Source organism: Ambystoma mexicanum, chromosome 11 (genome assembly GCF_040938575.1).
Source record: "Ambystoma mexicanum isolate Mex_15411 chromosome 11, UKY_AmexF1_1, whole genome shotgun sequence".
Lineage (NCBI taxonomy): Eukaryota > Metazoa > Chordata > Amphibia > Caudata > Ambystomatidae > Ambystoma > Ambystoma mexicanum.
Window position 1 is genome coordinate 199278684 of NC_090934.1, and position 16619 is coordinate 199295302.

Below are 16619 nucleotides of genomic sequence, written 5' to 3' on the forward strand. Positions count from 1 at the left end.
GGGGGAGCAGGAGGTCAGGATTGAGGTGCATCGCAGAGCTGTGTCCATGTGATCATAGTTCTGAAATCAGGGGGAGCAGGAGGTCAGGATTGAGGTGCATCACAGAGCTGTGTCCATGTGATCAGAGTTCTGGAATCAGGGGGAGCAGGAGGTCAGGATTGAGGTGCATCGCAGAGTTGTGTCCATGTGTTCAGAGTTCTGGAATCAGGGGGAGCAGGAGGTCAGGACTGAGGTCGCAGGGATGTGTACATGTGATCAGAGTTCTGGAATCAGGGGGAGCAGGAGGTCAGGACTGAGGTCGCAGGGATGTGTACATGTGATCAGAGTTCTGTGTTCAGGGGGGCAGAAGGTCAGGATTGAGGTGCATCGCAGGGATGTGTACATGTGATCAGAGGTCTGAAATCAGGGGGGCAGGAGGTCAGGATTGAGGTGCCTCGCAGGGCTGTGTACACGTGATCAGAGTTCTGAAATCGGGGGGCAGGAGGTCAGGATTACGATGCATCGCAGGGCTGTGTTCATGGGATCAGAGTTCTGATATGGGGGGGGGCAGAAGGTCCGGATTGAGGTTCATCGCAGGGCTGTATACATATGATCAGAGTTCTGAAATCAGGGGGGCAGAAGGTCAGGATTGAGGGCTAGGGGAGAGCTGCATCTGGGCACCATTCTGAAATAACAGGGGCATTTCATCAGAATAGAGGTACATTGGCAGAACTGCCTGTGGTCAAGGGCGGCAGGTCAGGATTGAGGTGCATCTCAGGGCTGTGTACATGTGATCAGCGTTCTGAAATCAGGGGGCAGAAGGTCAGGATTGAGGGCTAGGGGAGAGCTGCATCTGGGCACCATTCTGAAATAAAAGGGGCATTTGATCAGAATAGAGGTACATTGGCAGAGCGTGTGTGGTCAAGGGCGACAGGTCCGTATTGAGGTGCACTGATAGAGCTGTGAAAGTTGCCTGTCAGTCCGTGCAGTTGAACAATCCTTAAGGTCTCATGAAAATAAGAAAATAACCCGAACCTGCAGGTCCCCACCTCGGAAACATGGCGCCACTGCCCACTGTGGCCTGGGGGCCTGCTGGCGTCTACTGTCGCCTTTGAGATAAGAACTGTCTGAAATTCAAGGTAAATGTCGCATTCCACTGTCTGTGACTTCATGGTGAAGTTCTTCGGAAACAGCCCTCACGAGGGCAATGGTCGGAAGTCAGGGGCTTATAAAAAGGCACGGGAGTAAATGAGGAGTACAATTCAGAAGGGGAGTCTCCTGGAAAGAACTGAAGAGACTCCTGCAGAAACCCCAAAAGAGGCCCATTCAGAGACAGCTCCAATCCATTCTCAGGTGAGTGGCGGCCTCGCTCCCTCCTGACGGAGAGGGGCAGGCGGGGGCTTTGCTGTGCAGTCAGGTCTATTTTATTATCCGATGGGGTGTGCTATTTTACTTAAAGCGTTATCTGATATGATGCAATGTGGTGTAGGACTAATGGGATGTGTTATCTGATGGCTGTATTATTTAACATATTGCATTATCTATTCCAGCATCTGAGGTGTGTATCACCAGAGGGAAGTATTGTATGATGTGATGTATTAGGCAGAGGGATGTGTTGTCTTGTCTGAAGCAAGGTATTGTGGGATGATGCCATGTACTATCTGATGGGGTGCAAAATATTAGGAGATATTTTTGAACATGATGCATGATTAGATGGTACATCATATCTGATAGTGTTTCATATTTATGGACTGCACTATATGATGTGGTGATTTATTTAGCGTGTCATGTGTTCTAAAAGCCAATGTATCATTAGATAGAACATATCTGATGATCAGGGCTATCTGATATCTAATGAGATGTATTGTATGTTGTATCTATGTATCATGATTTCGGGTGTAATTCCTGACTGGTGCTGTTATCGGATGGGGCATATTATCTGATGGGATGTATCACCCGATTGAGTGTGTTGACAGATGTGATTGAATACCTGATATGAGTTATTATTATTATTGATCTGCTCTTGCCTGTGTGTGATATACGGTGCAAAAGAAGTTACCTATGTACAGTACCATTGTATGTATCACATGGTCTGATCATCACATTAATGGGGGTGTGATGAACTGGAATGTACTTACTGTTCTGATACAGTAAGTATTCTGAATATTATACAATGGAATTACTTATCAGATAGGGTGTATGGGGGACGAGGTTGTGGGGGTGATATCTGATAAGTTGCATTTTCTGATCATTACGTGTTTCAATGCATTATCCGATAGCAGGTATAATTTAATTCGCTGTATACAACAGGGTACGTTATCTAATCTGATGCATTTTCTATTCATCACATGTTCAGTTGCGTAGTTGATGGAATGTAAGGGTGTTTTGTTCCATTCTGTTCCGTTCTGTGTGCTACTGATTATCTGATGGGGTGCATTTTCCATTTGGATTTATTATCTGATGGTGGGGTACCATCTGGTAGGGTCATGGTTTGCCCCATTGTATTGTGTGATGGGGTATCTTTTAGGATGGTGTATACATTTAGTGGATATTTAATCTGATCTGGTCGGATATGCTGTCAGATATGTTGCAGCATCTACTGAATCATCTTATCCCTTACCTGTTGAGACCTGTCGTCTCCGGCGAAGCTGTTTCTTATTTAATGGTTGCTCTGATATTGCATGTGACTATGTCAGATGTTGCATATCTGTATTAAATGTTATCATTCATGTACCAGGAACTGTCAGAATAAAAGTACAGCATTGGGAGTAACCTGCAGTGTCTTGGAAATGACCCTCCTGAGTTCACTGGCGCTGAATCAAGCCATGCACCACACACAGTATAGCAATTCTAATCAGCACCCAGATACCCTTGCCTTCAGTGGGACTGAGTTACCCCAAGTACTCCCTTGGTTGCAGACGAGTACTGTCAACTGACTGTCTAGTTTTTAGGTTGGGAGTCCAGCAGGTTAGTGGTATGTAGGGGTGCTGCCTACAGGTCAGCCCACTTAACACTCAGGTAGCGCCAAGGCCCAGACCATGGTTCTCCATGCACTGTATGAAGAGATGCTCAGAGGGCCTGGCGCTGGAGCTGGACATGCCCAGATAAGGAGTTGGTTTGTCCTGTCTTGCTTCCTGGCCTCAGCACACATACATCTTCATGCCAGAATGTCCCAGTTTCTTTGCTCTCAGTGTGTGAATGGGAAGCACCCAGGCCTGGCCATCCATTGGTATTATGTTATCCTCCATGTCATCTGATGTGTGATATGCTACACTTCTTTTTCTACACAGCACACTGCTCTAACACTTATAAAGTAGTGCGCTTCTGGTTTGAGTTACGTTTTTTGAGCAAAACCTATTTTTCTGAAGGCATAGAGGAATGAAACAACAGGTGTATTGGAGCCCTATACAAATCGGGGTACTTCCTAAATCACTCCCACTTGATTTCCGAGAAATTGTTTTTCGATGTATTTGTCCCTTGCAATTTTGAGTCCTTATTTCAAGTACAGTAGATTCCTTGTAGCTTTTTCAGTTAACATAGAGTTAGCCCGGTGTGTCTACATCTACAAGCAATGGCACCCAGAACTAGAACCCTGGAATCTAATTATGCATGTCCACTAAAATGTCTAGAGTCCAGTGCCCACCCGAATCCTTGTAAATGCAGCTAATGAGACAGCTGTACAGGGGACCAGTAAAGGGGGTACCACCCCAAATCTATACTGGACAGGTGTATGTATACTGGCAGTGTGCAGCAGGTCTATGACAGCTTCAGCATGTGCACCCCTTGGCCTGTACATATATAAGTATCTTAGGATGTCGGTGCATTGGGAACTGAGCCTGTGCACAGCCATCCTTACCCTAAAACCAAGCACATGAAAGGAACGATTGTCTCTGGAGGGCACTTGCACCCCGGGATTTTTATGTGATAGATATTTATGCTCAAATCCAAAACTGGAAGCTGCTAAAATAGCTGTATATGCTTCCATGCTGAACAAATGTTAATGTTGGGGTGAGTGTTGTGAAAAAATAAAAATAAAAACAACAAGCGCAGTGTGCATTATGTGTTTAGTGATTCAAGCATTCAACCTTTTTATCACAGACACATTTTATCAAAAATTAATATATGTGGTCAGTCTTGTGTTCTCACAATGCTCTGTGATTATCAAGCAGCAAGGAATCCACATTGGTGCTATTCATCGTTTTCCATTTTCCCATAGGGCATGTTGAAAGATTACAATAGGAGTGCACCAGACTATTCATATTGTAATGATAACCCTATATCAGAAAATAACGTATATGGTTATGCTATTTTTGATAATGCCCTTTGCTCAGTAAGACAATAAGACACATTTAACTTTGTAATTATGACTACAGTATATGCTGAAAGCATTTATTAAACCTACACATTCTAACATTTCAAAAAGTGTCAGGTTGCAATGTTGGTACAATTGAAAACAATTATATATTTGTAACAGATGTTTTAGCAAAAAGCACAGCCCACAGCCTCCTCAGGAGATCTCGTTTATCCCTCTGGTCACAGAGCGGTCAGTAATGCCTGGGGTGACTCTAGCAGATGTCCAGACAACTCAGCCCTCACCCACATAGAGAGACAGTGGCATAGAGAGAAAGACAGAGATAGTGTGCAGAGAGAGACAGGCAAAGCTGGAAAGAGAGGGAATATTAGTACAATAAAATAATGTCCTACTTTTTAATATCTGCCTTTGCTGAAAAAAAATGTCTGTGCCCCTACACGATATCTACCCTTATTTTTCTGGATGTGTCGCTGGCAGCAAAGGATGAGGAGGGAGAGGGAGAGAGAGAGAGACCAACAAATCACTGTATGAAATGCCAGGTACAGCTAGTGTGCTATTAAAACAGGTTTTGCAGGAATACACCGACAGTGCAATATATTGAACTCCTGCTGTGCAGATACACCCACACCCCACCGTGGAAGAACAGACACTGTGCAGTACTATCGCCAGAGGTCGGTCTCTCGGCGCTATATGCAGCAAGAGGGTGTGGGAGAGGTGAGCTGTGCTTAGAGTTGTTGGATGCACTCATCCCTCAAGGATCAGCAGGTCGAGAAGCCGCCGATCTGTTTCATAGCCAGTCCCAGAGTTTGGGGGAAGAAATGACAAAGGCTTTCCCCCTGGGCTGTGCTCTGTGGCTAAAGCGAGGGGTCGAGAGGAGCTTATTTGAGGTGGGCCGCAGGCATCTGCTGGGCGCTAATGTTGACGTTGGAAGATTATGAAAGGGGGCATTGCTTGGGGACGGTGACTGTGTGCATATACACAGCTAATGTGTGCTTCAAACATGCAGTACAGATAAAGAATATGCGAAAGCGTCAGGTGACGTGGCCCATTCACTGCTTTTGGAATGCTGCATACTGTTCTTTGAACATAGAAATTCCATGAGCAGATTCAAAAAATGGCAACTCGCCCAGACATTGGTCATTGTAGGTGGAAGGCTGTGAACCATCTCGGCCTACAAGTTATGTTCGTATAGAATACGTCTCCGAACAGGGACTCTTAGTAACCGATTGTCACCATAAAAGACATAGCTTGGACCATTCTATCCTTATAACTGGAGCTCCTACGAGTAAGGAGTTTCTAACATATGGATTCATAACTCCCCTGTGTCATCAAAGCAACCACAGGTGGGAGCAGGCTTTGCTGATATCTGGAGCTCCCAAGAGTCCGAATTTTCTAACTTATAGATTCCTAACTTTTCTGTGTCATCATAGCAGCCATATGTGGGAGCAGGCTTTGCTGATAGCTGGAGCTCTTAAGATCCAGGAGTTTCTAACATATGGATTCCTAATGTGTAATCATAGCAACCATTGTTGGGGGCAGGCTGTGCTGATATCTGGAGCTCCCAAGAGTCAGGAGTTTCTAACATGAGTGCACTTTTGTCCCAGCAGTCCCTTCTTTGCTATTTTGATCCGTTTTACCAATTCTCAGAGGCATATCACGAAATCTGGGAAATTCCGTATTTCCGTGTTATAGTGAAATGTACAGACCATTACCAAATGGGTTAAAATGCCACCCGCTGTGCCCATGCATGGTCAGTGCCAGTTACATGGATTCATATGGAAGCCCCTCTACTTTTTACAGTTGCAAAAATAGGCAGATTCCATAGGAATCCACACCATCTTCACCTGCATCCAAATTACATGCGGGCGGAGGTGCCTTAGGGTGTGAGGCACAGCAAATGGGGGTCTCAAATCCATACATTCCGATCCATGCCACCACTCCGCCTGGCAAATCATTACAAAAAAGCGCTGCTCATTAAAAACATGCCAACATCTGTTTATGCATGATGTTTACATGCTGTGGGATTGGAACACTACCATGATAAATACCCCCCCCCCCCCCGCCACCACCACTGTGTCTTACTCTTTACTCCTGACGTCATTGACTGCAAAGAATCTAAGCTTGAATCTGTCTCTTCTAGGCTCTCCATCAAACAGAAAATTGAAAGATGACTCCCCGGCTGGGACTGGCTATCGTTCTCTGCTTATTGAGGACAGGTGATCAGCCGAGCGCCTCGATTGGCTATTGCTTCCATTTCCCCCTCTCTCTCACGTGGTACAGGCGGCATAAACGCTCTCCGTACTGTTGAAGAACTGCTCTGGCTGGGGTAGATAAGCTGAGTGCGAGACATCCTGCTACTCAGACCATTCTCTTTCTCTTGTGTTATTTTATTTCAAATATAGATGCTGTGGATTGCCTGCAGTGTGTACTGTGGAATGTGTCCCGTCAGTGAGTCGGGGAGAGTGATGATATAATTTAATAAAAACATGAAATGAGGCTGAAGGCACATAGCTCCTACCTGACCCTGAGGCAGGACTGCTCAGAATCATTCTCCCATAAATCCTGTGTCTCTGCTATTAAGCTGAAGTCATGAACATAGAGAGATGAAGCATTGCCCTCTAGGACCCTGATGGGGTCGCTGCATTATTATGTGGGGTCCTCGTTGCATCCTGCGGGACCTTGAGCGCTATCAGAGCCTGCCAGGGAGGAGGGGGTGATTTGAGTGAAGGCAGGTGATGGGAGTGAAGGGAGGTGATGGGAGTGAAGGGAGGTGATGGGAGTGAAGGAAGGTGGTGGGAGTGGAAGGAAGTGATGGGAGTGGAAGGAGGTGATGGGTATCAAGGGAGGTGATGGGAGTGAAGGGAGGTGATGGGAGTGAAGGGCCTGGCTCACTGTACTGACTTGTTCTCCCTCTCTTTCTCTCACAGCGGCGTCTACACACGCCCCACCGTGTGCAGCAGATGAGGTTTTGAATGCTACCTCGAACACATGCAGCTGCAACCTGGCCCTGTACACTTCTAAAGGTAACACACCCTGCCACACCACACCCCCACACGGTTTCAGGGCACACATGCTCTTCTCTGGAAAACATTCGGCTGCAGAGTATTCTCCTCTATCACTTCTGGAGGCATGACCTGGAAGCAATGTTTTTCCTTGATCTTTGCTATGTCATTTCCAAACCTATCTTCTTGAGCAATGCTTCACGTTGATCTTTGCTTTGGTCACGTGTGGGGACATCACCTGGAAGTAATTATTGACTTTGATCTTTACCTAGGCCACTTCCAGGAGTAGGGCCAAAAAGCAGAACATCTGTTCACAGTCAGTTCTGATAATAATGTCTAGAAGTAATGCTTGGCGTTGTATTCTACTTCCGTCACTTCCGGAGACATAGTCTAGAAGTACAATGTGACTATGAATTAGACCTACATCACCTGCAGGAACACGACCTGGAAGCAATGTGACCTGGATCTTGTTGCACAACCTGACCTTGAACCTTGCCTCAATTTCTTCCGGTGCATGACCTAGAGGCACAGTTTGACCTTGCTCATTGCCTACATTAATAACAGGAGTATGTTCTGGAAGGAAGTTGTGACTGTGATCTTTTGCGACGTCAAACAGGGGAAGGAATTAGGAGTGTGGCTGTTCAATCTAACAGGCAGAGGCGTAGCAAGGGTAGGGCCTGAGCGTGCAAGGCTCACCCAAAATCTGTAAACGCCCACTCAGCAACGCTGTGTGGGCATTTACAGATTTTTCTGGCCCAACTACATGAGCTTCAGGCCCCACTTGTAAGACAATCCTTGCTACGCCTTTGGTAACAGTGGATGGGCTCGCAAACATCCTTTTCTACTAGTGCTACAATGTGATTGCACGCTGTCCAACTATGTTGGTTTGCCAACAACTGCAGCATGAAATCCCACTGCACGCTAGATTTGCCACAAGACAATAAGTGACAGCAGCAGATGGAAGACTCGGTATCGAGAATTCCAAGACACTGACCACCACACACAAATGTATCACTAATGATGCACCCGCCTATCTCAACAATTGCGTCTCCCAAAAACTCTCTTTTAGAACTCTCAGGTCAGGTTCAAGTACTCACCTATTCGTCTCGAGATTCAAGGGCTCTAGGGCTGGGGGTGCCAGCTTTCCAGTCGCTGCACCTAAGATCTGGAATTTCCTTCCCATGCATATCAGAAATGAGGGCTCTCACCAATGTTTTAAGAAACTCATCGAGACCTGGCTCTTCAACACTTTCTAACCACTAACCATTGCATTGTCCACGATAATTAAAGCCTCAATACAGCTGTTCTATTGTAAATAACGGTATTATAATAATGTGCCTGTACTTTAACAAGTATCGCATGTATTGTAAATGCATCCCTTTACAAATTTCTGTATGTATGACTTGATCTTTATGACTTGATCTTTGTAAGCGGATAAGCTTACCATGTAACTGATGCTGTGATACCTCCGGGTTTGGGCGTGTAACAAATACCATAAATAAATAAATAAATCTACTTCCAGGTTAATGGTATTTCTTACCACTGCATCCACATGGGCTCACACAGTGCACACGATTCCCCGAGTCCAGCCTTGATGTCAAGATGATGGGAGAGTGAACAATAATCTGAGATTCTTTGATGGTTTTTCTTTCTTTCGTGCTCTGCTTTTTCCTGTATTTCCCAGCCTCGAGCTGCTCTCTCATTATTGGTATCGATTTTCTGAATGTCTGCCCATGTCCCCCTACAGCATCACCTCCAACCCCCATCGTGCAGTGCCTCTCAGGCCAGATGAAGATTTCTGAGGGCAAATGCCAGCTGGAGAGGAGTGGGTTCAACTCGGAAAACCTGCACCTTAGGGACCCCACCTGCAAGGGGATCGACGTGATTGATGTCAATGCCAATGCTACGGTCGTCGTCGCCACCAATACCACCTCCACCCTCTGTGGGAACACCATGACGGTGAGGGCTGGTACCGGATCCCTGATCCACGCACAGCAGGTGCTCTGCAAGGGAGCTTGGGCGGGTGGTGATTGCTAGGCAGACCCACATGGATGCCCAGGCTTGCACTGAAGGCTCCCCTGCACCCCTACCTCTTCTCTGAGACATCGCAGCGCAGAGATAAGGTGCATTATGTACTTTAGGTGTGAGTGCAGCAGTGGTGCATTGCTAGGCAGACCCACATGGATGCCCAGGCTTGCACTGAAGGCTCCGCTGCACCTCTACCTCTTCTCTGAGGCATCGCAAGGCAGAGATAAGGTGCATTATGTACTTTAGGTGTGAGTGCAGCAGTGGTGCATTGCTGAGCAGACCCAAATGGATGCCCTGGCTTGCAATGAAGGCTCCACTGCACCTCTACCTCTTCTCTGAGACATCGCAGCGCAGAGATAAGGTGCATTATGTACTTTAGGTGTGAGTGCAGCAGTGGTGCATTGCTGGGCAGACCCAAATGGATGCCTAGGCTTGCATTGAAGGCTCCAATGCGCCTCTACCTCTTCTCTGAGACATCGCAGCGCAGAGATAAGGTGCATTATGTACTTTAGGTGTGAGTGCAGCAGTGGTGCATTGCTAGGCAGACCCAAATGGATGGCCAGGCTTGCATTGAAGGCTCCACTGCACTTCTACCTCTTCTCTGAGGCATCGCAAGGAAGAGATAAGGTGTGTTCAGTACTCTAGGTGTGAGTGCAGCAGTGGTGCATTGCTAGGCAGACCCAAATGGATGCCCAGGCTTGCACTGAAGGCTCCGCTGCACCTCTACCACTTCTCTGAGGCGTCGCAGGGCAGAGATAAGGTGCATTATGCACTTTAGGTGTGAGTGCAGTACGTTATGTTGTTGTATTGTTCTTTATTTTATTCTTTTAAAGTGCCCTGATGTTGTTTACATCGTTTTGGGCGCTTTAAATATTGATTAGATTAAACTAAACATAATGTGGTCAGGACATGACCCGCTGCATTCGATAGACCCCCGACCTTCGCCAGCCTTCCATGATAAGTGACCATTGCTTTACTGTGTGCTTGATCCTATCCCAGGGACATCACTTTTCACCATGACGACCATTGAGCATCCTTTGTGCCCAGTTCCCTCTTGGATCTGCCTGATACAATGTGCTCCCATCAACCCCTCTGAGGCTGAAGGCATCCAAGCCCCGCCTCCGTAGCACCCACTGGACGAAGCGTTGGAGACTGACATTATGCACTTTGTCTGGGACGCTCCATACTCACTCTGGCTCTTTCTTGTTCCCTTTCAGGCGAATACTACTCATGTGACCTACAGCAATCAGCTCCTCATACCAGCAAGGGTTTCTCAAAGTGGACTCGTATTAAGACAAAACTACACCTACAACGTGTCCTGCTCCTACCCTCTCAATATGTCAGTCGACCTCGCAACCGCATTGAAACCAGTCCTAGGGTGAGTAGCTCTCTGGGCAGACACTCAGTGAATGGTTCTCCGAGTTCAATAATGGGGATCACCTTTGTCTCTGGGTTTAGCAACAGGACCTGTCTCAGTGGTGGAGTTGGGCTTAGTGATAGCCCCAACCACAGTGGTATCCCTGAGCTCAGGGGTATCCTCAGGCTCAGCGATTACCCTTTGCTCAGCAGCAGGACCTGCCACGATGGTAGACCTGGGCTCAGTGATAGCCCAGGCAATATGGTATCCCTGAGCTCAGGGGTATCCTCAGGCTCAGCGATTATCCAGGGCTCAGAAGCAGGACCTGCCTCGGTGGTAGACCTGGGCTCATTGATAGCCCCAGGCACAGTGGTATCCCTGAGCTCAGGGGTATCCTCAGGCTCAGCGATTATCCAGGGCTCAGAAGCAGGACCTGCCTCGGTGGTAGACCTGGGCTCATTGATAGCCCCAGGCACAGTGGTATCCCTGAGCTCAGGGGTATCCTCAGGCGCAGCGATTACCCAGGGCTCAGCAGCAGGACCTGCCTCAGTGGTGTACCTGAGCTCAGTGACAGTCCCAGGCACAGGGGTATCCCTGAGCTCAGGGGTATCCTTTGGCTCAGCGATTACCCTGGGCTCAGCAGCAGTGTGGCACTGATGAGTGATGGATTGACAGGTTGATGCAGGTGTCAGGTGGGACACTGCATAGACAACCACATTTACAGATGTCACTAAACTGTCACAAATATAGGAAGTGGGGATGTCTCAATCTGCTATAGGGGCTGCAGAGACACTCATAGGGAGTATTGACATGCTGGGACTGTTCTAGGGTGCCATGAAGTTGGGTGGAGGGTGACATAGGTGGTGACCGTGTGATATAATGAGAGCAAGTAGAAAGAGAGCACAGGGAGCTCAACCTGGCTGCACTGTGCAACGGTGGTAATGTGTGTGAGCACACAGATCCCCCTTTACTGTGCTAGGTTACGACTACTTAATTCTATTGGGATGGCATCGTATGCACAAATATTATCTGGCTATGCCCAGTACCACAGTCAAAGTTCCTTGAAATTATGTATTTTTCCATCGCAGTGCATGTGTCTCATGACATGAACATTCATCAATTTATACAGGACTAAACAAAAAATAGTCATTTTTTGTCCAAATAGTGTGTTATTTGTGCTGTGAGTTTCGAAAATTAAAAGCCAACACATGTTTCGACCATTACAGTCTTCCTCAAGGCTACATTGGTTATTTTGTCCAGAATCTCAGTTCTTGCTAGTTCCCCACGTTCGTAATTGTGTTGGGGCAAATGTTTGCCTATATACCCAATCTGTGCAATACCATCTTTTTAATGCTGCTGACACTTAAAACATATTGTGGCGTTGGCGTTTGGGCAGGTGAGCACACCCCTACAGTACAGTGGCTCCTCCTTCCATCGATCATCTAAACCTCTGCCACTTTCTTCCCTGTGAAGTGGGCAGACTGGGAATGCTGGCGTCAGCCTTTTGGCCTGTGGTATTAAAACACTGTCAATTTACCTAACACAGTGCAACAGACTTGTAGGCTACAGGGAATCAGGCACCAGGAAGAATGCAGGGGGTGCTTAGAGGGATGGGGCAGGCAGCTTAACCTTCCTGGGTTGTGGTTGGTGGGTTAGGTTAGCCTACCTACCCAAAACTTCATTCCCTCTTAACCATCTACTGTCTCATTCTCATTCATCCTTCCACTTTAATTATCTTTGCTGCCACTAACCTTGCACCCTTGTTTTCAAGAATCCATGCAAGAAACTTTAAAGACGATGGGCCTCATTACATGGTAGGCGGTAAGGGTTTACCGGTACCGGTAAGGGCACCGGTACCGGTAAACCCTTACCGCCTTACTACGAGTTCCCTTTGCGGGACCCGACGTTAACGGCTGGTTTTACCAAAAATGGGAATGGGGAAGGGCCTTGGTGAATGGGGAATTACCGACCCCGCTCACCTTAGAGTAGGCCGGTAACTCCGCCATCCACCAAGGCGGACACGTTAAAATACCGGCGGCAACCATGGCGCTAATAGCGCCATGGTTACCGCACAATGTGTAATGAGGCCCAATGTAATGTAATAACAATTTATGTAGCAAGGAGCATGGCCACAAAGGCATCTGGCAAGTGCAAAACAGAACCCTTGAGTAGTAGTGGTCGAGACTAAGCAGAGAAGAGTGGTTCCTACTGAGCTAATTTATAGGGAACCTCTCAGTTTTCAACTCCTCCCTGCTGGTTTGGCTTTTAAAATTGCTTGTCCTCTCTATAAATTGTCCTTGTCAACACTGGGGGGAAATTAAAGTAAGCAAAAAGTTTAAATTCACCCCCAAAACTTTATCAACTTATCCAGTGATTTATTTACAATAATACAAATAACTGGAACGGGTGGGAGTAGCAGAGGGTCCGCTAGAGGTGAGAAATGACAAAGAAGGTTTCATCTCCTAAAACGTGCAGAAGCACACGACCACTAAGCCATTTCCCCCAAAGAAGCTCCTGCCCTTCTAAGAGCGCGCCCAGCAGCCCAAGAAATCTGAAAAGGGCGCGTGCAGCATTTGATGGTGATGGGTACTGGGTACCACCGGCTTAGCTCTAAATGGAGGTGTGGGATGAAATAAAGGTCATTACGGAAAAACACATGACGATAATGATGATGTATTATTTATATAGCGCGTAACATATGCAATATCGGCCAGCACCACTGAGGCCTGTTGCTCCAGCACATGACACATGACAGCTAATTCGTCTATTTCTATTCCAGCGCCGCAGATATCCAGCTCCCAGGAGGGCTCGGCACAGTGATCGCTATGATGGCGGCCTACACAGATTCTGCCTTCGCTGTCCCTTACATCGAGTCTTCCCAGCCCTTGAACGTCGAGGACCCTCTCTACGTCAGCGTCATCATACCGGACCTTGACGCTGCGTCATTCTCTTTGGCAGTCACGCGCCTGTACGCCACCAGCATCAACGATCCCAACGCCGCCCTGCAATATGACATCATCACCAATGGGTAAGTCCCAGAACAGGTCCCGCCATATCCCAAAGTAGAAGGCCCTGCTGGACTCATGTCCAAGTGCCTTTACCTCCATGGGCAGACCACCCACACTTCAGACATTACAAAACGGACCAAAGTGCAGCCATTATTGCAGATTGCTTCAAAGGTCTGTTTCATAAAGGTGTAAAGTCAAGACAGTGGTGCAAGTGTGGTATTAGCAAACATGTACACTATAACGGCCATATGTAAAACTAAATACATAACTATCCCATATGGCATGTTATTAGTCTTATCTGGAGCCAATGCAAACATTTTCAGGAAGACTCGGTACCATTATTATCCATTTCAGGGGGTGGGGTTAAGTCTGGTTCAGGGGCATTTCCACCCAATCAGGGAGACTCTTGGGAGTTCGGGTTGCCCAGTGCTGTGTGAAGGCCTATCCTCAACAGCGCACAGCATGTCTTTAAACAGTGTGTACATTCTGTCATCCACACTCTGGGTTCCCATGGCGAGTATGTGTAAAAAATACTAGTATTACCATTACTAGCATCAGTGTTTGAAGCACTAATAATAATGTAATAAGAACAGACAGAAAGAGGCCAATATATATACATATATACATACAGTGACAGCATTCGTTGCAATGCAAAGCTTTACTATTGCATACTACAGGGAGGGCAGCATTTGGGTAATCTAGAAAACACCCTCTTGCACAGCTTACACTGCATTATCAGTGTCCCTGCAGTGAGCGCAGTGCTTGCCATCCCATCTGATCCAGGGGCCTGTTTATAGCCTCCAATGTTAATACTCCTGCTGTGATAGCTCCAGTGTGTGCCAGGGTTTTCTCCTTGAGGGGCCTTGGGGGCCTTGCAGCCATTACTGCACAGAGAAAGGGATCTTCTCCTATGAGGACCCTTGCAGTGGTTCCAGCAGTGTGAGTGATCTCCTCAATTTGGGCTCCCTTACTCATGACTGCCGTGTGAGGGATTGTTTCTTCTAGTGGAGCCCCTGCAGTGATAGTTGAAATGTCAGTGGAAGTCTGAGCTCCTGCAGTGCCCGCTGCAGTGAGAGTGAGTTTTTCTTCCAGTAGGTCTCCTGCAGTGACCTCTCCAGTGTGAGTTGTGGTCTGGTCTGCTGTGGTGACAGCTGCAGTGTGAGTGGGCGTTTCTTCCAGTAGGTCTCCAGCAGTGACTGCTTTAGTGTTAGTGGGTGTTTAGTGGGTGTTTCTTCCAGTAGGTCTCCTGCAGTGACCTCTGCAGTGTGAGTGGGCGTTTCTTCCAGTAGGTCTCCTGCACTGACTGGTGCAGTGTGAGTGGGTGTTTCTTCTGGTGAGGCCCAGTAAAACATGAACAATTCAGACTTACAATAGTGCTGCTGTAGATTGGCCAGCCACAAGTGACATTTGCTCAGATGTTACCTCTGGGTAACCAGATAGAGTTATGGATGTAGCTTAATCTTAAACCGTTCAGTGGACACATCAGATGTGCCGCTGAAGTATAATGCAATCCTGGCTGAAATATAATGCAATGAAGTGTGGTTTCAGACTTGGGGGGAAGAGTGTTAACTCCTTTTAACATTGTAGTTTACCAGAAATTCTGGTAAAGTAGTGTACAATGTTAAAAATCAGTTACCCAGGCTCACCCTGCTCGCAGGTGATGTGTGGGACTGATGGAAGCACTTGCGTCTAAATGTTGTAGCCATGGTTGTCTCCGTGTTTTTATAACTCCCACTTTCCGGGTTTTCAACATTCATTTGAAACACCCCTTATTCAAAAAATGAAGGAGTCAGTAAAAAAAAAGTCTAACCCACTTATGCTTAATAACGTCTTACCTCCCAAGAAACCTTCAGTCAAAATTCACCCACTGCAATGTTCCTAAATTCAGAATGCAGAGTAGTGTCTGACGGAACCTCAATCAGCTCTTCCTGGGCATCAAATGAAAGATGCACCACCTCCTCTGCCAGAAAAGTCTGCATCACCCAGTCATTAATGCCAGCATTTTCTTCAGGGAAGTATTCATCAAAGCTGGACCTTAATGTTGCTAGGTGGCTTGCCCAGCTCCAACTGTTCTTTTGCAAACGTCTAGCTTCCTCTTGAAGGCAAATACTTTTTTATTCATTCTTTCCTCTGTGTTCCCATGTCCGCAGGAATGCCCCCAATGGCGGGATTGGGAGTTTCTGGGGTGGTGAGTTCTAGTGGTCTTAGTTTCCTTTGTAAAATACACAAATCACATAGTATGTCAACCAGACAATGTATCATTGTGTACAGCTTAAACGGGGCCACCTGACCCAAAGCAGCACACTAGGAGATGTATTTTGGAACAATCAACATTGTAAACACACCTCTAGTTTAGATTGTAAAGAGTGCTTGTGCTGCAATTACAAGCACCCAGATAATAAAGTCCAGACTTAAAACACTTGATCAGCATTCAGTGAGTAAAATAACCTTGTAAAAATAAAATGCAGCTTTGTATAAAATTACAGAGAATTTTGGGATTATCAGGCACTGGCAAGCGGGCTCTGCTGTTGCTGTGGGAGAAGTGAGACTTGCGATGCCGACAAATTTAAGGTTAATAGCTGCTGTTTATCACAAGATGGCAGGCCAGCACAGATCTTAACCACTGAATGCCCACTGAACAGCTATAAACCCTTCTATGTCAGCAAGAGGCTGATGTAGAGGAACCAGTGTTAGAAAGCAATGAGGTAAGTATACTGTATCATATCCCGTAGGAGGTGATGCCCCCCCAAGACTCAGTGAAGGCCCCTCGTGTCAAAAGGTTGAAAAGTCCTGCCGTCTTAGTCCCCACAGCCCTAACTTCTTCCCCGCTTAGAGTGGAAGCAGTCTGCGGCACACAGCTTGTAATGCAAATCGCACATTTTAAGCGTCAGGACAAAAAACAGAGAACTGAATACATTGCTGAGGTAAATAAG

General features: G+C 46.8%; 1 protein-coding gene across 1 annotated transcript in view; it reads left to right on the forward strand.

The window, feature by feature from the left end:
• Positions 1–1237: 1237 nt before the first annotated feature.
• LOC138503234 (uromodulin-like) overlaps positions 1238–16619 on the forward strand; it is a 41130-nt gene continuing 25748 nt past the window's right edge. The window contains exons 1-6 of the mRNA XM_069622820.1: positions 1238–1332; positions 6432–6507; positions 7219–7314; positions 9041–9252; positions 10539–10699; positions 13458–13706. Coding sequence (XP_069478921.1) covers positions 6459–6507; positions 7219–7314; positions 9041–9252; positions 10539–10699; positions 13458–13706 — 767 coding nt within the window. The 5' untranslated portion in view covers positions 1238–1332; positions 6432–6458. The remainder of the gene's footprint in view (positions 1333–6431; positions 6508–7218; positions 7315–9040; positions 9253–10538; positions 10700–13457; positions 13707–16619) is intronic.